The sequence below is a fragment of the Arachis stenosperma genome, chromosome 6 (genome assembly GCF_014773155.1).
Source record: "Arachis stenosperma cultivar V10309 chromosome 6, arast.V10309.gnm1.PFL2, whole genome shotgun sequence".
NCBI lineage: Eukaryota > Viridiplantae > Streptophyta > Magnoliopsida > Fabales > Fabaceae > Arachis > Arachis stenosperma.
This window is the reverse complement of record NC_080382.1, coordinates 11,308,445-11,335,212: the sequence shown is the minus strand read 5'-3', so window position 1 is coordinate 11,335,212 and position 26,768 is coordinate 11,308,445. Positions and strand designations below refer to the sequence as shown.

The following is a 26,768-nucleotide window of genomic DNA, read 5'->3' as shown; positions in this document are numbered from 1 at the left end:
ACTGTTTTGGATTCACACTATAATGCTCACATTTTATTTGGTTGCTTAATTATTGTCTCTAACTATTTAGTAATGTTTGCAAAACTGTTACTAACATTCTTTTTTAAATTAGTATAATTTGAAATATAATTTAAAATTTAATTTATAATTCCTGTTTTAATTTTATTGGTTTAATCACCTTTGACGAAATAAAATTTTAAATTTTGAATGTTAAAAAATAAATAAATAATTTATTTGGGTATATATATATATATTTACATTTTTTTATTAAATACTTAATTATTAGAATAATCAAAATTATTTACAATAATATAAAAAAATTATGATGAAATGCAATATACGTGTTTATGTATAAAATACTTATTTAGAGACTCATTTTTAATATATTTATAATATGATTGTATAATTATATGTTGACTACTGTCGTTATAAAATTAAATAAAATATAAAAATACTAAGTGTGCATTAAAATTAAATTAATAAAGAATGAGGTAGAAGAAGTTAAGAATAAGAGGATCATTCGTAGATCAAGAACTAGGCATCAATCTATATAGCTAGATACATATTATTGTAATAATAACATTTGCATTATACTAAGTCAAAATAATTAAAGAAAAATAAGGAAGATGTATCTTGATAATTGAGTACCAGTATAGCAATAATAGTGGTGCTAATAAGAGATGGATTAGAGTCATTTTTTTAATAATTTTGATGTAGAAAAGAAAGAAAAAAAGGTTGTTTGTTGTTTATGCCATGACATCTAATCCAATAAAAATGTTAAAAATATTTTTTATAATGATGTTTATTTATTTTCACTTTAAAAATGACTTATAAAAAAAGTAATGATTTAAAAGAAATAATAATGTTTTTAAGATAAAAATAAAATTTTTATAACATGTAAAAGTTAAATTTTATAATTACTATTTAATAATAAAAAAATATTTTTATATAAAGACAATCATATAATCTTAATTAAAATATTCACTTTATTTTATATGCTAGTGTATATTGTAGCATGCATCACACAATGTAACTTCCTATGTTAGAGAATATGCTCCTTACTTAGTCTCACTTGACACATGGAGAGGCATTTAATTACATGAAGGTTGAATTTAATGTGATCGGCAATGACAAAATAATTTGTAAAAAAGAATTCTTAATATAAACCAACAAGGGTGAGATATAATAGCAATGAGAAGGTCTAATGTGGCAATTATACCATAATTTGTCTAATAATGAATATTCTTAGGGACTAATTAGTTTTATAAATAATTTTGAAAACTAATTTATTTAATAATGAATATTTTAGAGGACTAAATTAATTATAAATTCTCAAGATTAATTTATCTCTTTTTCACGTGACACTTAATGTTTGACGTGATAATTTAACATAACACAGACATAGAATAGTGGCTGATTTTTTTGGTTATGGAGGGGGTGTAGGTGCTTTGCAGGGATATGGAAGATGGGGTTCTACACCGTTATGTGGGACAGTTTTTTTATCAGAATTGGTGTGGAGAAATCGGACCTTCGAGTTCTTTGTTTCCAAAATTTATATGCAAATCGGATGGTCCGTTTTACTTGGAGAGGATGAAACTCACATAATGAAAATCGGACCCTGCGATTTCTCATTGAACAAATCGGATAGTCCGTTTTGTTCGTTGGAGAAGTAGATTATAGTAGTCGCATGGTTCGAGTTGTGCAGGATTTTGGTTTTTTTTAATTCACAGTAAATAAAATCGGACCGTCTGTTTTTATTATTATATATTATTTTTGAATTAGGGTTCACAACTCGGTTGGTCCGAGTTCTATATATATATATAGTTGTGAAGGTTCCCGAACCATAGATAGCCGAGCAGATCTTATTCATCTTCTTCGACTTCTTTTCTTCTTTCTCTGGGGTCTGTATTGTTGGGTTGAAAAAAAAATTTGCTGGTAAAGTTTTTATTTTTGTTTTAGTGAGTGATAGGAATGGATGATAGAATCCTTTTGAAAGTGTATTATTTTGGTCAGATTTTATTGCAGACGCCTGACGGAGTAAATTTTGTTTGTGAAGATCCGTTAGATGTTGTTATTCTCTTCACAATTTTATTTGAAGAGCTTAAAGGCGTGATTTGTGAGAAGATAGATTCCAAGATGTCTAGAAAAATATCATGTATTTTGTACAGATATCTTGTACCAGTATTTGGTGGATTCGTTCAATTTCAGACAAATATATAACGGACGAAGCGAGCATGCAAGAGATGTTTTCGATGTATATTGAAAGTCGTGCTCAAATCTCGTTCATCAAGTTGTACATCGAATTCGAACAATCTGAGGTCGACCGAAATATTTTACGGGAAGACTACAATAGTGACAGTGAGAAAGAATTCGAAAGCAATTACGAAGTTGTTGGTCTAGACAGAGATGAAGAGCAAGGTAACGACACTGTGGCTCCGAATGTGGCAGACATGGCAAATGCACTCGCAAAAGAGGTGCTTTTTGAAGAGCCATCTTTCATGCGTGTTTTGAATTTGGAAGCCATGCATGCTCCAGAATTTCCAGGCTATATGAGTACAGGTACTCAATCTATTATTTGGAAAAAAGTTTATTTAGTCAAGTTTAAGATAAAAATATGTTGAGATAAATAGTATTTTGCCAAGTGGAGTGGAGTATGCAGTTGACCTCCGTCGTCAAAGATGTGACTGCGGTGAGTTCCAGGTGGACCGGATTTCTTGTCGGCATGTGTTTGCATGTTGTGCAAATCAACACCTAGGTTGGCAGGTGTATGTGCATGACGTCTTTAAGATGGACCAGGTTAGACGCGTTTATCGGGCTAGGTTTAGGCCACTAGGAAATCCTACTACATGGCCTTCTTATAATGGTCCTCGATTCGTACCGAACCCGTACCTAAGACGCGTTTCTAAAGGTCGGCCCAGGAACTATATCCGGATCAACACGGTCAGCAGAATATGCAACCCACACAAACTGGCAACAGTAAAGCAAGCAACTAATTAAATTCCAAATAAGTAAATCACTAGACCTAACCCACATACAATGTCAATGCAAACACACCTGCCCTTCCTGAAGTTCATCCAAGGCCTTCCTAAAATGAGCAAGCTTAAGAAATCTATAGACTCGGTCTCCACGCTCCCAGTTTCGCCACCTAATATGACGCATGGCGTTAACACAATTGGTTTCTAAACATGAAGATACCAGGTAAATATAAGATAGTCTAACCTGTTTGCAAGCGAAAAACTGCGAGGTTCCCTAGGAACCGGTGCTAGATATGATAGGCGCATCCATGCCCAACACAGTAGAAGTGTCAGCGGACCATCTATTTCCTTACAATCAAAACGTGATGCTCTGCATAAACTCCTGTACAGGTGTGCTAGGCATGCTGATCCCCAACTGTACTGTCCAATACTAGCAAAATTACTGAGCAGAGGCAGATACTTCCAGTGGACAGATGCCCCAGCCTTGTCTCCAAACAAGATCGTACCGATCAACAACATGATGTGAACCTTAACGTACACCTGTATACTGTTCTCATCAGTCAACTGTAACCTTTCTTTTAAATCCCATAGCCACGTCAGTTTTATGCCGCTTCCTCGACAATCCAACTTTCTCAGTGAGACCCCAAATTGGTGCAGATATTCTGCCTCTAAGCCGTTAAAACTGCTCAAAGTCATCCCTGTCACTGGAAGACCATCAGTCGGAAGACCAAATATCATAGCAACGTCTTTCAGTGTTACCGCACATTCACCAACCAGAAGGTGAAAGGTATGTGTATTCGGGTGCCACCTTTCCACTAAGCATTTATCAGTGCTTTCTGACATTGCACCACTCCAATCTGGGTGACATAGTAAAATCCGGTTGATCGTAAATGCTCCTCCGCTCTCTCATTATACCGATCCGGAAGAACAATGTGATCACAGATCAACATCCGTAAACCCTACAAAAGCATAACAAAATCACGATTCAAATTACACAACTATCATACATAAATATAAAAAATCTAATTATATTTATATTGAATCCGATTTATTAAGTACTAACATTTTTATCTTTAATTTTAACATATTTCTGTTTATTGAAAGGCTACCAATAAAGAAGTAATTACTACCAAAAAGGGAAATATATTATACTGAAAAAATATAAACAACTCATTCTTAATACTAATCTATTATACTGAAAAAAATTCTAAAAAATAATTACTTACATTGAAACACACATGTAACTATTATTTAAACATATAACCATAAATTCTTAAAATTAATTATAACAATTAACTATTTTACTCTAATTTCAAATAAAATTACAAAAATTTATAAACAACTCATTCTTAATACTAATCTATTCATATTCGAAAAAAAATTCTAAACAAAAATTAATTATGTTTAAATCCACTAATCTAACTATTATTTACATACATATTCCTATATTTTTAAATTTAATTAGAACAGTTATCAACTAAACAACAATTAACTATTAGACATATATATTTTTCTAACTATTATTAAAATATATATTATTAACTTTCTACAATAATTAACTAACCGGGAACTACTACTACTAATTCTTCTAATACATTACAACCAAAAAATTTCGAAATTTTTTTTAACTATCCATTATATTACAAACATAGAAGCAAGAACCAAGTTTAAACATTTATTTTTAAATTTTTGTGAATAGAACTATACACTAACTCACATATATATCTTTCAGTTTAACTCCTAACAATCATAATTATAATTAAATTTCTAAACATAACAAATATAATTCTAAAATATAAAAAAAATTTACAAATAAACTTACATAATCAAAATAGCTGAGATATTTTACAATGTGAAATTCTGGACGATCAACATTTTTAGGTTTTGATTTCTTTAACATTTGAGTTTTTTTGAATTCAAAGAGATGAGCAGAAATGGGTGAAGGAGAAAAAAAAATAAAGGCTTCAAAACTGGTTGAGGAGAAAAGGAAAAGTGAAATCCCTGGTACACATATGCAATAGAGGGGATGGTTGTGTTAAATAGACATCGTCCTGGGGAGTACTTGGCCAACGTGGGTAGGGTTGGCAACAAATCGGACGGTTCGCTTTGGCAGCAGGAACTCGTACGGTTCGAGTTGCGTCTTTCCAGTCGCACGGTCCGACTTCTATTTTTCCTAACACGACCCCAATGTCAAGCATTCCTCCTCCCCATATCAGCTTCTAACACCAACTGTGCCTCCATATTAAAATTCAAAAGCGTAGAATAGTTTCATTATAAATTGACGGAATAAAATAGACCGTTAAAAACCAATACGATTTACAGAATTAAATATTAGAAACTAATAAACTAATTTATTTTAGTTGAAAATGAAAGTATTTAGTCTAAAATTTTTTAAAAATTAAAATGAATAAATACTCAAAAATAAAATAACAACCCGAATATTTTATCTTTTGCTTATCAACTAGAAACCCGTTAAGTGTTTTGGATAACCACATTAATTGCTTTGTGAATTTCTCTAGATTCGTATATTATTGACTCATAGAGTCGAATTACCTAACTATTTTACACAAATTAAATCTGTGACAAGATATGGGTCTCTAAGCCCATTCCCGCCCTTAATTAGGCATGAACAATGAGAAGTCTCACAATATCGATATCAATATCAAACCAATCGCATACACACACTTTATCATATTCCCTAGCTTCTAGTATTTTCAAGTTGACATTCTCTGTCTTCCCCCTTCATACAGTTTGCTAATATGATGTGTAAGAATCCCTCCTCTTTTGGATAAAGTAAGCTTTCTTGGATATTATATATATTCAAGAATTATCCCATCCCTCCCTAAAGTTAATGTGATCACTCATCAGATCAATGCTAGACAAGAGATAATAAAAACCAATGCATCAATAGCAATAATATATAGTAAAAGTAATTTTAATATACATTATAAAAAAAAATTAATACGTAATTAGATAATAACAAATCAATAAAAATTATTATTTTTTATATTAATAATTGATAATACAAATAATTATAAAAATAGATATAATTAATAAATATATAAAATATTTTATACTGTCGTTACTCAAATTATAGTTTTGAGAATCAGATCGAATTAATTGGTTTAATCGAATTGATTAAAAATCAATTATTAAATTAATTCTGTCTAAGTAAAAAAATAATTGGCAACAAATAAATCAAAGAACAAAAAAATTTGATTAGTATATATAAGTTAATTGATGGAATTAGTATTTTTTAGTAGTTAACCGATTTAAAATAATAAAATACAAATTTTTTTCTAAAACAAATTATATATTTTACATAAAAATATATTATTTTATTATAATCGATTTGATTTTAATTAAATTTTTAAATTTTTGAACTCTAACTTTATTAATTTAATGATGATCCGTTTTTCAGAACCTTGGTAAAATTAAGCTCTACATAATATGAGTGATTAATTATAGTGTCGTTACATTCACACTCCCCAGTTTCTAAATTTGAAGAATCTTTTTTCCCTTCCCATAACTAAAGGGACAAATACTCATATCCAAGAATGTCGGATCTAACAACTATTTATGGATTCCGATTCCATGAATCTGATGCAGGGACCAAATATAGATGAGAAAGTAAGAAAAAGTGGAATGGAAAATAAAATAGATAAACTCACTCTTGATGAGTAGTCTTATCTGATCTTCAATTCCTCCACATCAACTTCTTTCTCTTGAAGCCAAGCTAGCAAATAGCTTCATCATGTTCAGAAACAAATGCATAACACTTGAAGACCTTGTTCAATATAACTGGAATCTAAATTATTATTAGCTCCATAATCATTTGCCCTTTAGTTTATGCTTTTTGGGCAGCCCCATACTTTTTTTATTTTGCATTATGCTCTTTTAATTTAGAAGTATACACTACAACAATCCCGTCAGATGGCGGCGGTTGGAACCACGGATGGCGGCAGTTTTAAAAAAATATAAAAATTAAAAATTAATAAAAAAATTAATATTTAATATAAAAAATATAAAAATATTTAATATTTAATATTTAATTATGTGTAATTTATTAAAAAAATTAATATTTAATTTTAAAAATATAAAAATAAATATTTTTAAATATTTAAAATTTATTATAAAAAATAAATTAGATAAAATTTAAACTTCAAATAATAAGTACTGTAGAATTCAAAGTTCAATAATATCTTGGGTTTATCTTTCTTTGGTAGTTATATATCGTTAGCTAGTCGGTTACCTTATGAATACTCGTGCAGATGACACGTATACCATTCTTGTCCTCTGACCTTTCATTTCGTTAATTAATTAATAATTAATAATATATACTAATTGTAATCTCTAAAGTCTAATGCCGATATTTGATTCCATAATTAGTTTAACATATTTAATCGACAGTACATGGCATTGATTTTGTGCCACCTGCCTCTAAGAAGTTTTGCTTATTTAATAATATTATTCTAATTCTGTTGATATATATAATATAAGAAAGTTTTATATATTGATATTTTTATTAAAATTTAGTTAATATTTAATTATTAAAAAATATATTGTTACGGTGGGTAACCGGAGATTAGCCCAATGAATGGCGTTCGGCGGCCCAAGTGTATGGTGGAGGAGAACTCCGGGTATGTCCGCAGCTCGGGAGGCTCCGTCCGACTTGTGCTCGCGTGTGAATGGGGGGTGGTACCTGCAAGGACACTCCGATGCCTAAGTTAGCAAGGGTGTAAGCAGGTCTTAGAGAGTATTGGACTTAGGAATACCTGAGGTGTGTCAGTGTACTTATAGTGGTGAGCCAATAACCACCGTTGGAGTAGTGCCGTATCTTTAGGATAATAACCGTCCCGTTATCTTAGGGAGGTTAAGATATGGCTTTATGAAGTGGTTAGAGAGATTTCAGGGGCGGTTACCCATTTGAATGAGTATTTATCTGCCAGCTAATCTCACAACCGACTTCTTCGTACCAAGTCGGGGTTGACACCGACCTCTTGAATGGAGGTGGGTGCTTTGTTAGGCTTAATCTATTGGATCAGGCCTTTCGATTGGACCTGGGCCCTTAACATTGGGCCAGGGTATGAACAGTGCCCCTACTTGAGCCCAAATTTTCTTTAAAGTTTGGGTTCAAGTATTCAACTCGGGTTCGTAGTCGACTTGTTTGAAAGAATACGGATGGTGAGAACCGACGTGATTTTCGCGACTTTTGGTTTCTGACAGTTACGTCAATTCAAGCGTCGTGTCCGTTGAGGGATCATTTAGGGATTGAGGACTTTGGTAACGGTGCAGTCGCATTAATGACTGCCATTATGCCCCTTAGTCTATTTATAAATACTTTCCCTCTCTTTCCATTTTCCGTTTCTGCAATCTTTCAAACTTCTCCTTATCCTGTTCGTGCTGCATTCTTGCATTCGAAGACTTCTGTTCTTCACTAACCTCCATTTTCGGATAAAGGTTAGTTTTGTTTTATTCATGCCATGCTTTATGTTTGCATGTTTTGCGAGTAGGTAGGTTGACCCGTAGATTCTGGTTTCGAATCTCTCTTCTTTAGTGGCCGTGTTTTTTGATTTTCTTTTTCTTTTTCCTTTTTGTAGGTTTTCTGCCACTTTCTTCTTTAAAAAAATGGCCTCTGTAGACATTCTTTCTCAGTGGGTTGACGATACGGTCCTTGGGGAGGAACCGTTGGTTGACGCTGAGTTCATCACCCACCTTCGTACTCATCATAGGCTCTGTACTTCGGACGAGGACGAGCCCAAATATGAACTGATAATCCCGGGTCTTGAAGACCGGGTCTGTTTTGGGAGGGCTAATGAGGCGGCCCCTCATTTTTTCTTCATGTATGAATGTATGATCACCCGTTTGGGTGTTTTTCTTCCTTTCTCTGATTTCGAAATATCTGTCTTGCACCACTGTAAGGTTGCCCCTACTCAACTTCACCCCAATTCATGGGGTTTTTTGAAGATTTACCAGTTTATAAGCCACGCTCTGGACTTTCCGACTTCCTTGAGAATTTTCTTCTATCTTTTCCATATGACTAAGCCCTTTAGTGGGCTAAACAACAAGCAACAATGGGTATCCTTCCGAGCCATTCAAGGTCGGAGGATTTTCACCCTTTTTGACGAGTCTTTCCACGACTTCAAAAACTTCTTCTTCAAGGTTCAAGCTGTAGAGGGTCACCACCCCTTTTTCCTGGACGAGCATTCCTCCCCTCGCTTTCCCCTTTATTGGCTGCCGGCCACCCCTTGCGAAAAGATTGGTCTAGATGATCTAGACGAGGTGGAGGCGGCCATTATAGGGTTTTTCCGAGAAGCGTGGGGGAGGTCCCCATATTTGGATACCAGGAAAATTCTTCAGGGAACACCGACTTTCGTTCAGTCTCAAATAGGTAGTGCATGCATTTTTTACCGACTTGCATTTTACCGATTTGCATTTTACCGACTTTCATTTCCCGACTTGTAACTTGGTTGTTACTTTTGTAGATATGGCAAAGAAAAATGCCCAAGAGTCCTACCAGCGGGTACAGGAGGCCAAGGCGAAGTCCCGGGCTAGGTCCGGTGGTAAGGCGGTCGTCTCTCCTCCTCCTCCTCCTCCTCCTCCTAGGAACGTGGGTACTCCCTCTCAACCTGTTGTTATTTCCTCCTCCTCAAGTTTGACTCGACCACTCCCTTCTGCCCAACCGTTCTCCGAGCCAGAGACTAAGAAGCGCAAGACTTCAGAGTCTGGCCCTTCTTGGGAAGGTGGTGTTAGGGCGGAGGCTCTTGCCTTCGTCCGAAAGAACATCTATCCACTTATTAATATGGATGATGTTTCTGTTCGGAAACACCTTGCCACTCTAGCCGAAGAAAGTTTTAGGGCGGCGGAAGTTTGTGGCAAACTTTTGGACATGTTTGAGAAGACTCCCCTCAGCTCCTTGGGTACTTCCCCAAAGGTCGAGGAGCTAGAGGGGAGGCTTCTTATGTTTGAAAAACATCAGAAGGAGTTAAAGGAGGAGAGGGATAAGCTTAGGAAGGAGAGGGACGACCTCCGGAAGAAGGAAAGCGAGCTGCGGGCCCAATGTACTATGGAGGTAAATTTAAGGAAGGCAGCCCAGGAGAGTTACCAAAGCCTATTTAAAGATATGGTGGAGGTGAAGAAGGATTTGCTGAACTCTCGGAATGCTTATGCTGACTTGGAGGACTCTATCGCCGATGGCGCCGAGGAGTCTTGGAGAATTTTCCTAGAGCAGGTCAGGGTTATAGCCCCCGACTTGGATCTTTCTCCCTTACATCCTGACAAAGTGGTGATTGATGGCGCCATTGTTGATCCTCCTGCTCCCGAGGTCCTTTCCGAGTCAGACCTAAAGACTCGGGGGCAGAGGATCATAGAGTCTCCTCCTCATTCTAAAGATGCACCGAGTTCTTCAGCTCCTGCTCCGACTTCCTCTTTGGCTCCTCCTTCCAGCCCTGGTGATGTGCCTCGTGGTGGTGGTGATTCCAAAAAATAACTTCTTTAATTTTATGGCTATATGGGGCCCGGCCTGTGGGTCCCCCCTTTTTTAAACTTCTGTTTATTTGCCGGTAGTTGTGAACAATTTGCTTCTGGCCTTTCAAGGCCGTAAACAAAATATTCTTTTTGCTGCCCTTTTTTGGATAAGGGTTTTAAACAAAATAAATGCCCTTTTTGGATAAGGGTTTTCGTGATCGAAGTGGGTACCCTTTTTTGGATAAGGGTTTAAGTTACTTTGCGCGTGCACATGCTTTCCTATTTTGAAATATGTTTGATCTTTTTGAAAAACCTTCTGTTAGCTTGCATTATTTTTTCGAGCCTCTTTCGTGGAAAGGCTTGTATGCAAGCTTTAAACTTTTCAGGTTGTCATATCCCTTTTGTTATCCTTTATACTCGACTTTTGCTTTAGTGAGTTTTTATGACTTAGGTTATTTTTGCGATGCGTTTTTCTTTTACTTGGTGTTATACTCCGATCTTTGGATCAAAGTTTTTCCAAGTTTTTCTACTCGGGATATCTTTCCGACTTATGAGTCGGGGTAGTTCCCGAGCTTTCACGACCGACTTGTATAACCTCTTTACGCCGACTTGTACTTCGTCGTTTTATCCTGACGACCATCTAGGTCGGTTCATGGGATTTTCACGCTTTGTCGAGCTTAAGTCGGCGCGTTTCGTAGAAAGACTTAGAGAAATAAAGGAGGATATTATAAGAGATATTATGAAATGAAAAAGATCTTTATTAATCGAGAAGGTACTTTTTGCTACTAAGGGTTCTGACAGCATATTTTCCCTTAGCCTCTACTATGATGCCTCGTTAAAAACCCTTCTCCAGAAAAAACCCTTTTGGGAAAAAATCATGAAGTTTGGGAAAAGAGTACATCAGGGAGCAGAGTTCGCTTTTAACTATAGTACCTTTTTAAATTACAAGCATGCCACGACCTTGGTAACTCAGTGCCGTCCAGGTCGGTTACTTTATAATAACCTTTCCCTAACACTTCCTTGATTTTGTATGGCCCTTTCCAATTTGCGGCGAGTTTTCCATCTCCCGATTTGTTGACTCCGATGTCGTTTCTGATTAAGACCAAGTCATCTACGGCAAATGTTCTTCGAATGACTTTTTTGTTGTATCGGGTAGTCATCCTTTGCTTTAATGCCGCTTCTCTTATCTGGGCATTCTCTCGGACTTCGGGGAGCAAGTCGAGTTCTTCTTTGTGCCCCTGTACATTTCCGACCTCATCATGGAGAATTACCCTTGGGCTTTGCTCACTGATTTCTATAGGAATCATGGCTTCTACGCCGTACACTAGTCGAAAAGGTGTTTCTCCTGTGGCGGATTGGGGAGTTGTCCTATAAGCCCACAGTACTTGAGGGAGCTCTTCGGCCCAAGCTCCCTTTGCTTCCTGTAATCTTTTCTTTAGTCCTGCCAGTATGACTTTGTTAGCTGCCTCGGCTTGCCCATTGGCTTGTGGGTGTTCTACCGAGGTGAATTGATGTTTGATTTTCATACTGGCAACCAAACTTCTGAAGGTGGCGTCGGTGAATTGGGTTCCATTATCTGTGGTGATGGAATAAGGTATTCCATACCTTGTGATGATGTTTTTGTAGAGGAACCTGCGACTTCTTTGAGCGGTGATAGTGGCTAATGGTTCTGCTTCTATCCACTTCGTGAAGTAGTCTATTCCCACAATCAGGTATTTGACTTGTCCTGGTGCTTGGGGAAAAGGACCTAACAAATCCATTCCCCATTTTGCGAAAGGCCAGGGCGAAGTTATACTGATGAGCTCTTCGGGTGGAGCCACGTGGAAATTTGCATGCATCTGGCATGGCTGGCATTTTTTCACAAAGTCTGTGGCATCTTTCTGCAAGGTCGGCCAATAGAATCCTGCTCGGATTATTTTCCTGGCCAATGATCTTGCTCCGAGATGGTTTCCGCAGATTCCACTATGTACTTCCTCTAACACCTCGGTGGTTCTTGAGGTCGGTACGCACTTCAGTAATGGTGTTGATATCCCTCTTCTGTAAAGGATATTTTTCACCAATGTGTAATGTTGTGCTTCCCTTTGGATCTTTTTAGCCTCTTTTTCCTCTTTAGGGAGGATGTCGAATTTTAGGTATTCGACTAAGGGATTCATCCATCCGAGGTTTAGGCCGACTACCTCAAGTACCTCTTGTTCATCCGTTTTTGATACCGAGGGCTCTTGGAGAGTTTCTTGAATCAGGCTTCTGTTGTTCCCTCCAGGTTTGGTACTTGCTAACTTGGATAGGGCGTCGGCTCTGCTATTTAGATCCTGAGTTATGTGTTTGATCTCGGTTTCCGCAAAGTGCCCAAGATGTTCCAAGGTTTTTTCCAAGTATTTCTTCATGTTGGGGTCCTTTGCCTGATATTCCCCACTTATTTGGGAAGTCACCACTTGTGAGTCGCTATAGATTGTCACCTTTGTGGCGCCAACTTCTTCTGCTAGCTTTAATCCTGCAATCAAGGCTTCATATTCTGCCTGATTGTTTGAAGCTGGAAATTCAAATTTTAAGGAGACCTCTAACTGGGTTCCTTTTCCATCTACCAATATTATGCCTGCGCCGCTCCCTGTTTTGTTGGAGGACCCGTCTACATAGAGTTCCCATGTAGTTGGTTTTTCCTCTTGTTCACCTGCGTATTCTGCGATGAAGTCGGCGAGGCACTGGGCTTTAATTGCAGTCCGAGCTTCGTATCTCAAATCGAACTCGGAGAGCTCTATCGCCCATTGAACCATTCTCCCTGCAACATCCGTCTTTTGAAGGATTTGCTTTATGGGCTGGTTCGTACGGACTCTTATCGTGTGAGCCTGGAAGTAAGGTCTTAGCCTTCTTGAGGCTATTACTAAGGAGTAAGCAAACTTCTCTAGTTTGTGGTACCTTAGTTCAGGACCTTGTAGAACCTTGCTGGTAAAATAGACCGGGTGTTGCCCGACCTCGTCTTCTCTGATCAGGGCTGATGAGACAGCCCTGTTTGCGACGGATAAGTATAGGACGAGGTCTTTTCCCGGTGCTGGTCGGGTTAAGATGGGGGGTTGGCTCAAGAATTTTTTGAATTCTTGGAACGCCTCCTCACATTCCGGAGTCCATTCAAACTGGCATCCCTTCCTTAATAGGGAGAATAATGGAAGGGATTTTAGTGCTGATCCTGCCAGAAACCTGGAGAGGGCTGCAAGTCGGCCGTTGAGCTGTTGAACCTCTCTCAAACAAGTCGGACTTTTCATTTCTAGGATGGCTCTGCACTTGTCGGGATTGGCCTCAATCCCTCTTTGTGTTAGCATGAACCCTAGAAATTTTCCTGCTTCTACTGCGAAGGCGCATTTTGCGGGATTTAGTCTCATCCCATGCAACCTTATAGTGTCGAAGACTTGTGAGAGGTCGGTTAAGAGGTCGACTTCTTGCTTGGTTTTTACTAACATGTCGTCGACGTATACCTCCATTAGGCTCCCTAAATGGGAGGAAAACATTTTGTTCATCAGCCTTTGGTACGTGGCTCCTGCATTCTTTAGTCCGAATGGCATGACCACGTAGCAATAGTTGGCTTTTGGTGTGATGAACGATGTTTTCTCCTGGTCGGGTTCATGCATCGGGATTTGGTTATATCCCGAGTAGGCGTCCATGAATGATAGGTATTGATACCCTGAGCTGGAGTCCACCAGGGTGTCAATACTCGGTAGAGGATAGGGGTCCTTAGGACACGCCTTATTCAAGTCGGTATAGTCGACGCACATTCTCCATTTACCATTTTGTTTTTTGACTAGCACTACATTGGCTAGCCATGTTGGGTATTTGACCTCTCTGATAAAGCCGGCTTCCAGGAGCGCCTGTACTTGCTCTTCTACTATTGAGGCCCTCTCTGGGCCGAGCTTGCGTCTTCTTTGTTGTACAGGTCGGGACCCTGGGTAAACCGAGAGCCTATGGGACATGAGCTCGGGATCAATCCCGGGCATGTCGGAAGCCTTCCAGGCGAAGAGGTCGGAATTAGCTCTTAGGAGTTCACCCAACCCTTGTTTCAGGGTTTCCCCTAGGTTGGCTCCTATGTAAGTGTTTTTTCCTTCCTCCTCACCGACTTGTATCTCCTCGGTTTTTCCTCCCGGCTGGGGTCGCAGCTCTTCTCTGGTCCTGGCACCACCTAATTCTATGGTGTGGACTTCTTTGCCCTTCCCTCTCAGATTTAGGCTTTCGTTATAGCACTTCCTCGCCAATTTCTGATCTCCTCTCACCGTTGCTATTCCTCCTGGAGTCGGAAATTTCATGCAGAGGTGAGGAGTTGATACCACCGCTCCGAGTCGATTAAGGGTAGTTCTGCCAATTAAGGCATTGTAGGCTGACCCTTCATCGATGACTATAAAGTCTATGCTCAGAGTCCTTGATTTTTCCCCTTTTCCAAAGGTAGTGTGAAGGGGTAGAAATCCCAGTGGCTTTATTGGCGTGTCCCCTAACCCATATAGAGTGTCGGGGTAAGCTCTCAACTCTTTTTCATCTAACCCTAGTTTGTCGAAGGCGGGCTTGAAAAGGATGTCCGCCGAACTTCCTTGGTCTACTAGGGTTCTGTGGAGGTGGGCGTTGGCTAGGATCATAGTTATCACCACGGGATCATCGTGCCCGGGGATTATTCCTTGCCCATCCTCTTTTGTGAATGATATAGTGGGGAGGTCGGGTGTCTCATCCCCGACCTGATAGACTCTCTTCAGATGTCTTTTGCGAGAAGATTTGGTGACTCCACCTCCCGCAAATCCTCCTGAGATCATGTGGATGTGTCTCTCAGGGGTTTGTGGTGGAGGATCTCTCCTGTCCATATCATCTCGCTTTCTCTTTCCCTGGGTGTCCGACCTCTCCATGAGATATCTGTCAAGCCGACCTCCTCTAGCCAGCTTTTCTATCACATTTTTGAGGTCGTAACAGTCGTTGGTGGGGTGACCATATATTTTATGGTACTCGCAATACTCGCTGCGACTTCCCCCTTTTTTGTTTTTAATAGGTCTTGGGGGTGGCAGCCTTTCAGTGTTGCAGATCTCTCTGTATACATCCACTATAGAAGTCTTTAGAGGAGTATAAGAGTGATACTTTCTGGGCCTTTCGAGACCGGGTTCTTCTTTCTTCCTGACTTCCCTTTCCCTTTCCCTAGAGGAGGAGGTAGGTCCAGGTCGTGAACCCAGGTCTCTTAATTTGGCATTCTCTTCCATGTTGATGTACTTTTCGGCCCTTTCTTGTACATCACTTAGAGAAACGGGGTGCCTTTTAGATATGGACTGTGAGAAGGGGCCTTCTCTAAGTCCGTTGACTAACCCCATTATTACTGCCTCTGTGGGCAGGTCTTGGATCTCTAAACATGCCTTATTGAACCTTTCCATGTAGGCTCGTAGAGACTCTCCGACCTCCTGTTTTACTCCCAGGAGGCTCGGTGCATGTTTACTTTATCCTTCTGAATTGAGAACCTCATCAAAAATTTCCTGGAGAGGTCTTCAAAACTAGTAATGGATCTCGGGGGGAGGCTATCGAACCACTTCATCGCTGCTTTCGATAAAGTGGTCGGGAAAGCCTTGCATCTCGTAGCGTCGGAGGCATCAGCTAGATACATCCGGCTTTTGAAGTTGCTAAGATGATGCTTTGGATCCGTAGTCCCATCGTAGAGGTCCATATCAGGGCTTTTGAAGTTCCTTGGAACTTTTGCCCTCATTATGTCCTCGCTGAAAGGATCCTCTCCGCCCGGGAGTTGATCTTCTCCTTCATCGCGGGAGTTCTTGAGGGAGGATTCTAGCTGCAAGAGTTTTCTTTCTAACTCTTTTCGCCGTTCCATCTCTTCTTTAAGGTACCTTTCGGTTTCCTTTTGCCTCTCCCGCTCTTGTTCCAATTGCTCTAGGCGGCTATGGACCAATCCCATTAGTTCAGTTACGTGGGATGGTCCACCCTTTTCTGATTCGCGACCATCTGAGGAATTTACCTTCGGATTTTTCATTCCTGAGGTACCTTCTCTATGCTGGTCGTTATCTTCCTGGTGCTGGGCCAGGTCTTCATTGTTATTGCCCGCGTTCAGATTCTCTTCTTCAGAATCTGTTTCCGCATGGACTTCTTCATGGAATCTATCCGCCATCGAGGGATGATCTCTCGGGTCCCCGGCAACGGCGCCAATGTTACGGTGGGTAACCGGAGATTAGCCCAATGAATGGCGTTCGGCGGCCCAAGTGTATGGTGGAGGAGAACTCCGGGTATGTCCGCAGCTCGGGAGGCTCCGTCCGACTTGTGCTCGCGTGTGAATGGGGGGTGGTACCTGCAAGGACACTCCGATGCCTAAGTTAGCAAGGGTGTAAGCAGGTCTTAGAGAGTATTGGACTTAGGAATACCTGAGGTGTGTCAGTGTACTTATAGTGGTGAGCCAATAACCACCGTTGGAGTAGTGCCGTATCTTTAGGATAATAACCGTCCCGTTATCTTAGGGAGGTTAAGATATGGCTTTATGAAGTGGTTAGAGAGATTTCAGGGGCGGTTACCCATTTGAATGAGTATTTATCTGCCAGCTAATCTCACAACCGACTTCTTCGTACCAAGTCGGGGTTGACACCGACCTCTTGAATGGAGGTGGGTGCTTTGTTAGGCTTAATCTATTGGATCAGGCCTTTCGATTGGACCTGGGCCCTTAACATTGGGCCAGGGTATGAACATATATAATTTTATATTATTAAATATAATTTTATATTATTAAAAATATTAATAATAATTAATTAATAATTACAAATTACAAAATATACTGAAATCTTCTAATACTACCGATATAATATATTTATTTGATGCCGAAAGAGTAGTCTCTTTGGACAAATAAATTAATACACATCGTTTTTATTCCAAGGTTTGATTGCATGTACGGCCATCTATCTATCCCAAGATAGATTTAAAATTGAATTATTATCACTAACATAGTTAGATGCTAAAATGCAACTTGTTCATATAGAATTTGCAGTGTCACCATCGACCAAATGATCACTTAGCAGCATTATTTGATTTATTTCCCTATTCTTATCCAACCAACTATCTGATCTGAAGCAACTTTTTTTTCTCTATAATTTATTAATATATGTATGTATGTGTTTCTCTTTCCTATATATCCATTTAACTATACAAACAAAATTAATAAAATAAAATAAAATATAATGCAATAATAACCCACAAGCATGCATATGAGTATATGACCAACAACCACTATAAATAAGAGGTGAATGAAATCTCAAAAATCCACCAGCACCAAATAAACATACACTTAAGAACAACACATACATCTTGGTTGTAAATGGATAGAGTGAGGGATTTGGCATCAAAGAAGGCAGCAGTAATATTCACAAAGAGTTCATGTTGCATGTGCCACAGCATAAAGCAACTGTTCTATGAGCTAGGAGCAAGCCCAGCAGTGCATGAGATTGATAAGGATTCATATGGAAGGGAAATGGAATGGGCCTTGAGGACTTTGGGTTGTAACCCTTCAGTTCCAGCAGTTTTCATTGGTGGAAACTTTGTTGGTTCATCAAAGGATGTAATATCCCTCCATGTTGATGGAACACTCAAACAAATGCTCATGGATGCTAAGGCCATATGGTTCTAGCTACCTACCTACCTATCATCATCATCAAAATTAAACAAATTAAGCTCCTATTATACATAACCAAAAGTGGTGTTATTAAAGGAGCTTTTTGCTTTTTACTTCTTTTTTTTTCCCTTTCTAGCAGACAATTATCTGGGGCACCCTTTTTCTTTTTCTTGTGTGTGTGTCCTGTTTGTTTGATCACTTGTATGAAAATCAAACTTGTCTGTATAAAAAAGAATGTCTTTTGATTTTAATTTGGTACCCTTTTTTGTTTTCCTTTAATGATGAGAGTTTAATAAGTAAATAGTTCTTTGTGTATGTCTACCAAGGTTATGAATCATGATCATCAATTCATCTTCAACATATGATGTTAATGCAAATGTTACACCCAATATAATGTTGCTCTAAAGATACTAAACAATAATACACTCACCACTCCATATACCATATTGGCATATTGCTATCAACTTTGGTAAGAATAAAGTAGCTAGATAGGGAGAGTATCACTCTCAGGTATCATCCATTTAGTAGTAGATCAGCAGTGGTATTTGTAATTATATATATTTTAGATCTATTTATAATTATATAATATAATTTTTTACCATTAAATGGAATATAAAATTCAAATTCATATTTATTTAGGGTTCATTTGAAAAGTTTTAAAAGTAATTTTTTTGAATTTTTGACTTATGAAAAATAGTAGTATTAATATCTGGTGTAATTTTCAAAACCAAATTACAGCTTTTTAAGAAGCTATTTAGGAGTTTATAGAGAAGTTAAAAAAAATGACTTCTCTCGTAATGCTACTATCTTTTATCACATTTCTATAAAATAAATACTTTTAGAACTAAAAATTCAAATACAAAATAACTTATTTATAAGCTACTTTTAACATAATCATTTATTGTTTAAGCTATTTTTTCAAAAATAGTTTAATTAAGTTATTTATCCAAATTGAACTTTAATCTAAAAAGTCAAACTCATTATTATTGTAAATAAATAGTGAATTTGATAAAGAGTTTTTTTCCTCTCTTTTAATTAGTAATTAATTTGCGTTATATATTTAAATTAGTTATGTGTATAAAATATATAATGTATAATATATAATAAAAAATAAATAAATTAAATAATATATATTTATATACAAATACAAAACGACTAATTTAATAGTTAATTTTTGACTTGAACATAACATATTTGTTTGACAATATAGAATCCTAAAGTAGTTAAATAGAAATACCATTTTTGTCAGTAACAAGGAATAAAATGGAGCCATAACAAGTGTGTGACTATAAACAATGCATGACTTTTATTATTCCAAGTGTGTGAAAGATATAAGTAGGGGTTGATTCGTAACCGCTAAATAAATTATTTGGGCACCTGGTGCAAGCTATGGGATAAAAAGCATGCCACTAAGCTTTGCTATGTATAAGCCATGTTATATAATTCAAACTTCATATATAGCTAGGAATGCTTAATTACCTTCATAAGCATGAGTGTGTGAGAGAGAGAGATTCTACATCTAGCACTTTATGTCTCATTTTTATTATTATTATTATTATTATTATTATTATTATTATTCCTTCATATCCAACAAACTATGCCTGTATATATAAAATTATATAATCCAAAGTTACTATTTCTAAAATAATTTATCTGCATGAGCACTACGTGAAGTGCAATTGTCAAGCATGCATATTTATTAAGTTACTACAAAAATTTTAAAGAAAAACTAAGTGAGAAAATAAAAGATAACATGAAAATATTTTATATGTGTCAAATTAATGAATTTTTTATCTTATAAATTTTTTATTATTTTTTATTTTTTTCAATGTGGACTAACTTCATACACTTCTTACATACATACCCCTATATATAGGTATAGTATACGTATACTAATTCCATGTATGTGTATGATAAAAAGCTGGTTTGAGTAGTGAGAGAGAATCATACAAGTTGGGTGGGTGGAACACGAAGAATGAAGAATCTCACAGCCACCGAAAGCCAACTCATCCCTTCTGCACAAGGATTCAAAGCTCTTATTGATTATATATGCATCAGAATCGGGTTTAAATTGACCATCCCTATTAATAATAAGCATTTCCAACATTATTCTATTTACATTATGCAAATTCATAAAAATTAAATTAAATCATGATGCCAAATTGCATATTAGATATCTTTATTCACTCCAGGATATCGTTTTCATTTCATTCGTCCATGCTGAATAAAAATAATCTTATACTATATGGTTGGTGTCATGCATATATAGCCAGAGACTACTATGCAGTATGTATATATATATAATTATTGAAGGCATATGCGTGTTAATATGTCTTCCCAACTTGCTCAAAACCGAATAGGGATCATTCATCATCATCATCACTAATTAGTTGGGTATCTATAAAGCAAAACCTCTTTTCAGTGTTTGTGTATGTGCCATTGCTCTTATTGCATCAAAGAAAGTGATGGTTCTTATTATAAACTTGTCCCTATAAATAGTCTAGTACATACACCATCTCATTTCAAATAACCTCATCAACCTTCATATATATACATTAAAAAAGAAATTCTATATATATATTTCCAAATTTCCTCCTTTATCAGCCCAGGACAAACCATTGGATCGAATTCAAACTCAGGATTGAATTCGGTCTAATGGTTTGGGAGTTCTAAATAAGTCTAAGGTAATCTAAATTCTAAACTCTAAACACTTATATATATAACTTGGATTTTCTTTTTCTTCTTGTATAACATTATGTTTTGTTTTTTTCTTCTGGAACAGAATTTTGTACATACATAGTAGTTGATCATCAAGATTTGAAGATGGAGAAGGTGACAAGGTTGGCATCTGAGAAAGGGGTGGTGATCTTCACAAAAAGCTCATGCTGTTTGTGCTATGCAGTGAACATTCTGTTCCAAGAAATAGGGGTGAGTCCAGTGGTTCATGAGATTGATCAAGACCCTGATGGAAGGGAAATGGAGAAGGCTCTAATGAGGCTAGGTTGCAATGCACCTGTGCCTGCAGTGTTCATCGGAGGAAAGCTAATGGGGTCCACCAATGAAATCATGTCCATGCACCTAAGTGGTTCACTCACTCAACTCCTCAAGCCATACCAAACTTCATTATCTTGAAACAAATGGAAAATTCATGAATGAAGTAGTCCTCATCAGTCATAATAAACTGGCTTGAACTTACTTAATTAGTAGCAGTAGTAGTAGTAGTATTAATTAGTCTCTCTCTCTCTCTCTCTATGTAGTGTTTTTAATGTATGAAAGTTGTGCTCTCTAGCATTTGATTATTATAGCTATCGTGTATCATGTAATCTGATAAATATTATAATTATTCTTAATGAAGTTTGATTTATCCAAAATGCTACAACTTCCCATTTTATTTGATCACTCTTTCTTCAATCTGTTGTTAAGATCAGTAACTATGACAAAAGACTAATTAAAAGAATGCAAATCGTTCTCAATGTTCATGCATATGCTATAGCCTCATATGCAGAAACAGGATGAGAAAAGGGGAGGCTTCATTCCCTATAGAACAAAAAGTGTAATGTAAAATAAAAAAGCATTTCAAGCTTTGACAATTGTTTCAAAGAGAGAATAGAATAGAATAGCAATCAGGCTACATAATAATAATAATTAACAATAATATAATAATAAGAAATATTGTTCTGGCATTAACTTTTTGTATCTGATAGCTAGCTTTGTCCACACATTTAAAAGCTTACAGGGAAATTCTCACCTTTTTGTGGTGTGGTCTTGCAGATTCTTCAACTTTATCCCTCATAAAGAATGGCATTACATTCCTTACCCCCCCCCCTCCTTTTTTTTTTTTAGTTATCATGCATTTGGTTTTATTCTCTTTTTTGCCTTTTTCGTTTTTTCCACTAGCATCAGTCAATATCGAATTCTGGGGAAATCATTATCTGTGTTCTATGAACTAGTGCTGTGAAAACTAATCCACCATTTTTCCACAAAATTCTTTTCATAATGCTAGTTTATTTATATATTTATGCACATGCACACACAAGATTTTCTAGTTAAAACATGACATGAAGCACCAAACAATGGCTAATATATATAGTTCTGTGAATATTATACACGTACGATACTTTTTTATTGTAAAAATATTTATTGATTTTTCTATACCAATATATACATACAAAAAAATGAAACTTTATCTCATTAGTTGGGATTGATTATATAAATTAAATAATATTATTGTATTTTATCAATATGTATCGTTTTACAGTGAGATTATTTAAATTAATTTTTTTTCAATTATTTTATGTATAGTCATTTTGAGTCTTTTTTAATTTTCACCACTAGTCTATTTTCAATTTGATATGCTATTTTAATCAAATGCTATGCTAATTTTTTATCCACATATTCAAATTTTCGGAGACAAGATTTTATAATCTTTTTAATATATAATAATATTATTTATTTTATGAAATTCTATGATAGATATTAAATTTAAAAGTATATCAAGTGTTTTAAATATTTTAATAATTTTAATTATTAATGAAGGTTGTAGAAGACTTAGAAAAGGGGGATTGAATCTATGACCTTCTTTTAACTTTAATAAATTAACCTTTTAAAGCAAACTTTCAATCTAAATCTGTTTGAATTCGACAGCGGAAAATTTATGAGACAATTTCATTTTAAAGGATTCGTCAAAGTCTATTTCTTGCAATGCTACCATCCTCTCCTAACTTGTTCCGAAATATCCACTTGGTGCCAGTCACTTTCTTTCCATTCGGCCTTGGAACCAATATCCACACTTAGTTCTTCTCAAATTCAAGAAGCTCATCTTCCATTGCCTTTACCCAAGAAGGGTCATTAAGGGCTTCTTTGACATTCTGAGGCTCCATTTGAGAGAGAAGGGCAATGTTTGTTCCTTCATTTGCCTTTCTAGATGAACACCGAGTTTTAACCCCATGAGAGACGTCCCCAATGACAAATTCCTCTGGATAATTTTTCAAAAATCTCCATTCACGAGGTCTGGTGGACTTGGAGGCAGATTCAGTTACCAAGGGATTCTGGGTATTGTTGGTTTCAGGATCTCCATTAGATTCATGAGACAAAATGGAATTGTCTCTTAAATTTTTAGCAGTTGCAGTTTCTGGTTCAGCTTGTCCAGAATTTTCATTTTCATGATTTTATGCAGTTTCATCGTCCTTTTGAACTTCATTCCCTGCATCACAATCTTCCAAAACACTTTGCACCAAGTTAGTATCACAAAATGTAACATGTATGGACTCCTCAATAATCCTAGCATCTTGATGATAAATTCTATATCCTACAAATAAGCACTCATACGCCTTTGGATCAAATTTACCCAAATTATCTTTGTTATTAAGAACAAAGCATTTGCATCCAAAGATGTGCAAGTAATCCAAGTTTGGTGGGTAACCTTTCTAAAGTTCATAAGGGATTTTCTTCAAAAATTTTCTTATGATTGATCTATTCAAAATGTAGCAAGCTGTGTTAACCGCTTCAACCCAAAGGAATTTTGGAACATTGCTCTCACAAAGCATAGCTCTTGTTATTTCTTGAATGCTTCTATTTCTTCTTTCCACAACACTATTTTGTTGTGGTGCCCTTGGACAAGAGAAGTTGTGAGATATTCCAAATTTCTCACAAAAGGATTCAAATAAATGGTTTTCGAATTCGGTTCCATGATCACTTCTTATAGAAGAGATCTTTAAATCCTTTTCATTTTGAATTTTCTTGCAAAAGATTTCAAAGGCCGAAAAGGCTTCATTTTTATGTGCAAGAAATAAAACCCAACCAAACCTAAAATAGTCATCCACAATTACTAAACCATAATGTTTACCACCTAGGCTTTGAGTTCTTGTTGGACCAAACAAATCAATATGTAGCAATTCAAGTGGCCTTTTAGTAGAGATGGCTTCCTTTGGTTTGAATGAAATTTTTGTTTGTTTTTCCATTTAGCAAGCATCACAAGTGATGTCTTTGTCAAATCTTATCAAAGGAAGACCTCTTACTAAACCTTTCTTGACAAGTTTGTTTATTTGAAACATACTTGCATGACCCAATCTCTTGTGTCGTGGCCACTTTTCAGAATCTTTAGAATGAAAGCATGCTACATTTTGATCCATTAGTTCATCAAGTGTAAGTCCATACACATTATTACAACGCTTAGCAATAAAAAGTAATTCATTGGTCTTTTCATTTACCACACAACATTCAAGTCTTTTGAAAGTCACTAAATATCCTAAATCACAAAGTTGACTTATACTCAAAAGATTGTGCCTCAAGCCATTTACCAAAAAGACATTATCAATGAAAGTGGAGTGATTATTACCTACTTTTTCAACTGCCACTATTTTACCTTTTCCGTCATCTCCAAAGGTTACAAAACCTCCATCATACTTATTTAGTTTGATGAAGAAAGTTGACCTTCCAGTCATGTGCCTTGAGCATCCATTATCCAAGTACCGCATGTCCCTTTTGTTTTTGGATGCTAGGCAAATCTGCATGAAAAACTTCAAGTAATCTTAGGTATCCAAATTAATTTGGATCCTTTGAAGTTAATCCATCTTGGTTGTCCAAGTGCATTAAAATCACAAACAACATTGTAAATTTGGTTTCCCACAACTCTCTTTTCAATGAAACATTGTGCATATGAGTGACCAAATTTCTTGCAATTAAAACAATGATTTTCTGATGCACATTGCTGAAATTGAGGTGAGTTATTTTGCTGGAAATGATTAAATGACTGAAATTTTCTGATTTTTGGAAGAGGTGCATTTCTTTTGACAAACTGATTTTTGTTATAATTGTTCCTCTTTGCAAAAGCACTTCCACCAGAATTTTTGAAAACTTTTGGACTTTTCGAAGATGAAGTTTTGTTGTAAAATGGTGGTTTCTTGAAAGCAACCTCATTTTTCGAAATGTATCCCAGACCTGACCTATTTGAAGTAGGTTCGGTTCTTGGTGAAGGATCAGTTTCACTTGTGTAGGTTTCATCAAATTTCTCCTCAAGTGAGGAAACATATCCAATACCAGATTTGTTGGATATAGATTTTGTATTTGATGAAGAAGCCACAAATTTCATAGAGGAATCATTAACAACTGCACTTTCCTTAGTTACATAACCTAAACCAGATTTTTCAAACGGTCTTTGACTTGCAAGTAGTTTGTCCAAGTTACTAGAACTTTGAGCAAATTTTGCTAAGTCACCATTCAGCCTTTTAATCATATCATTTAATCTTTCATTTTAAGCAATTAGCTCGTGAGAAGGATCCACAATGTGCTTTTCTTTTAATTTTTCAAGTTCAGATTTTAGAAATCTATTTTCTTCAATAATATCCAAAGCACATTCAGTTTCCTTCACCTTTTCTTTTAAAAAATCATTTTCATCTTTTAACACATCTTTTTCAGATTTGCATTTATTGTACTTATCCAACAATTTTGAGGTGTTTAGAGTGAGATCATCAATTATAGCATGTAAATCATCTATAGACAAGTCATAGTAATTTACCTCATCAAGATGATTGTTACCAGCCATGAAGCAGATTTTATCTTCACCTTCAGAATCTTCTTCCTCATTGGAGTCATTCTCAAGATCCTCCCAAACTGCCATGAGCACTCTTTTCTTTTCTTTCTTCCCTTTGTCTTCCTTCTTGAGCTTTGGACAGTTTAGCTTGAAATGTCCAGCCTCCTTGCAATGATGACAAGTCACCTTACTCAAGTCCATCTTGTGTTCCTTTGAGCTTGAACCCTTGTACTTGCTCTTATTCTTCATCATCCTTCTAAATCTCCTAACAAAAAACATAAGCTTATCATATGAAATACTATCACTAGACTCACTCTCTTTTGCTTCTATTTTCGACTTGAGGGCTATTCCCTTTTTCTTTGAGTCTGGGTTTGTGTGTGTGGTTTCATAGGCAAGAAAATTTTCTCTCAGCTCATCATAGGTTATGGGGCTTAGGTTATTGCTCTCGGCTAGGACAGTGGCAGTGGTTTCCGATTCTTTAATGAGGCTTCTAAGGAGTTTTCTCACTAGGGTTTGTTCTGAGTAGTTTGTACCCATAGCATCAAGGTTACTGATTATGATTGAGAATCTCTCAAACACTTCATCAATGCTTTCTCCATCCTTCATATTAAACATCTTGTACTCTTTTCACAGCATATCAATCCTTGTTTCTTTGACTTGTTTAGTACCTTCGTGTGTAACCTGGAGTTTTTTCCAGATTTCTTTGGATGTCTTGCATCTAGACACCTTTCAGTACTCTTCAAAGCTGATAGCACAATGAAGAAGGTTGATGGCTTTAGCATTTAGCTCCATCTTCTTCTTGTCGTCCTCATTCCATTCAGCTTCTTCTTTTGGAGTCACCACTCCATCAGTACTTATTTTTGTTGGAATCTTGGGACCGCTCACAATAATCTTCCATATGTTGTAGTCAATGGATTGGATGAAGATCCTCATCCTCTCTTTCCAGTAGGCATAGCTCTTCCTGTTGAAGAAGGGAGGCCTGTTGTTTAACTGGCCTTCAGTTAGAGTGTAGGCAACTGTAGTTGAGCCCAAGTTGTTTGCCACTGGACCTTTGCTTCAAGCTGTGAAGCTTGATTGTTGAGACCAAAGCTCCTATTACCAATTGAAGGTTGTAGAAGGCTTAGAGAAGGGGAGGTTGAATCTATGACCTTCTTTTAACTTTAATAAATTAACCCTTTAAAGC

At 36.6% G+C, this 26,768-nt stretch overlaps 3 protein-coding genes across 3 annotated transcripts; 2 read left to right on the top strand and 1 right to left on the bottom strand.

Moving 5' to 3' along the window:
- Positions 1–2,889: 2,889 nt before the first annotated feature.
- LOC130933649 (protein MAIN-LIKE 2-like) lies at positions 2,890–3,818 on the bottom strand. The gene is made up of 3 exons (XM_057863272.1): positions 3,220–3,818; positions 3,055–3,145; positions 2,890–2,967 (listed from the first exon to the last, which is right to left on the bottom strand). Exons 1-3 carry the CDS (start codon positions 3,816–3,818, stop codon positions 2,890–2,892), a joined length of 768 nt encoding a protein of 255 aa, XP_057719255.1.
- Positions 3,819–17,722: 13,904 nt separating this feature from the next.
- Positions 17,723–18,206, top strand: LOC130936742 (glutaredoxin-C11). Its single transcript, XM_057866886.1, has one exon. The coding sequence runs from the start codon at positions 17,761–17,763 to the stop codon at positions 18,067–18,069; it is 309 nt and encodes a 102-aa protein (XP_057722869.1). The 5' UTR covers positions 17,723–17,760; the 3' UTR covers positions 18,070–18,206.
- Positions 18,207–20,479: 2,273 nt separating this feature from the next.
- LOC130935657 (monothiol glutaredoxin-S11) lies at positions 20,480–21,399 on the top strand. Its single transcript, XM_057865503.1, has 2 exons — positions 20,480–20,738; positions 20,837–21,399. Exon 2 carries the CDS (start codon positions 20,878–20,880, stop codon positions 21,184–21,186), a length of 309 nt encoding a protein of 102 aa, XP_057721486.1. The 5' UTR covers positions 20,480–20,738; positions 20,837–20,877; the 3' UTR covers positions 21,187–21,399.
- Positions 21,400–26,768: the final 5,369 nt, after the last annotated feature.

What these genes read in the sequence shown, in the direction of transcription:
- LOC130936742 (XM_057866886.1), top strand. Translation starts at nt 17,761, where the DNA reads ATGGATAGAGTGAGGGATTTGGCATCAAAGAAGGCAGCAGTAATATTC.
- LOC130933649 (XM_057863272.1), bottom strand. Translation starts at nt 3,818, where the DNA reads ATGTCAGAAAGCACTGATAAATGCTTAGTGGAAAGGTGGCACCCGAAT. An exon ending in AGTTTTTCGCTTGCAAACAG is followed by an intron (nt 3,146 to 3,219) that starts GTTAGACTATCT and finishes GCGTCATATTAG; the next exon opens with GTGGCGAAACTGGGAGCGTG. An exon ending in ATGAACTTCAGGAAGGGCAG is followed by an intron (nt 2,968 to 3,054) that starts GTGTGTTTGCAT and finishes TACTGTTGCCAG; the next exon opens with TTTGTGTGGGTTGCATATTC.
- LOC130935657 (XM_057865503.1), top strand. Translation starts at nt 20,878, where the DNA reads ATGGAGAAGGTGACAAGGTTGGCATCTGAGAAAGGGGTGGTGATCTTC.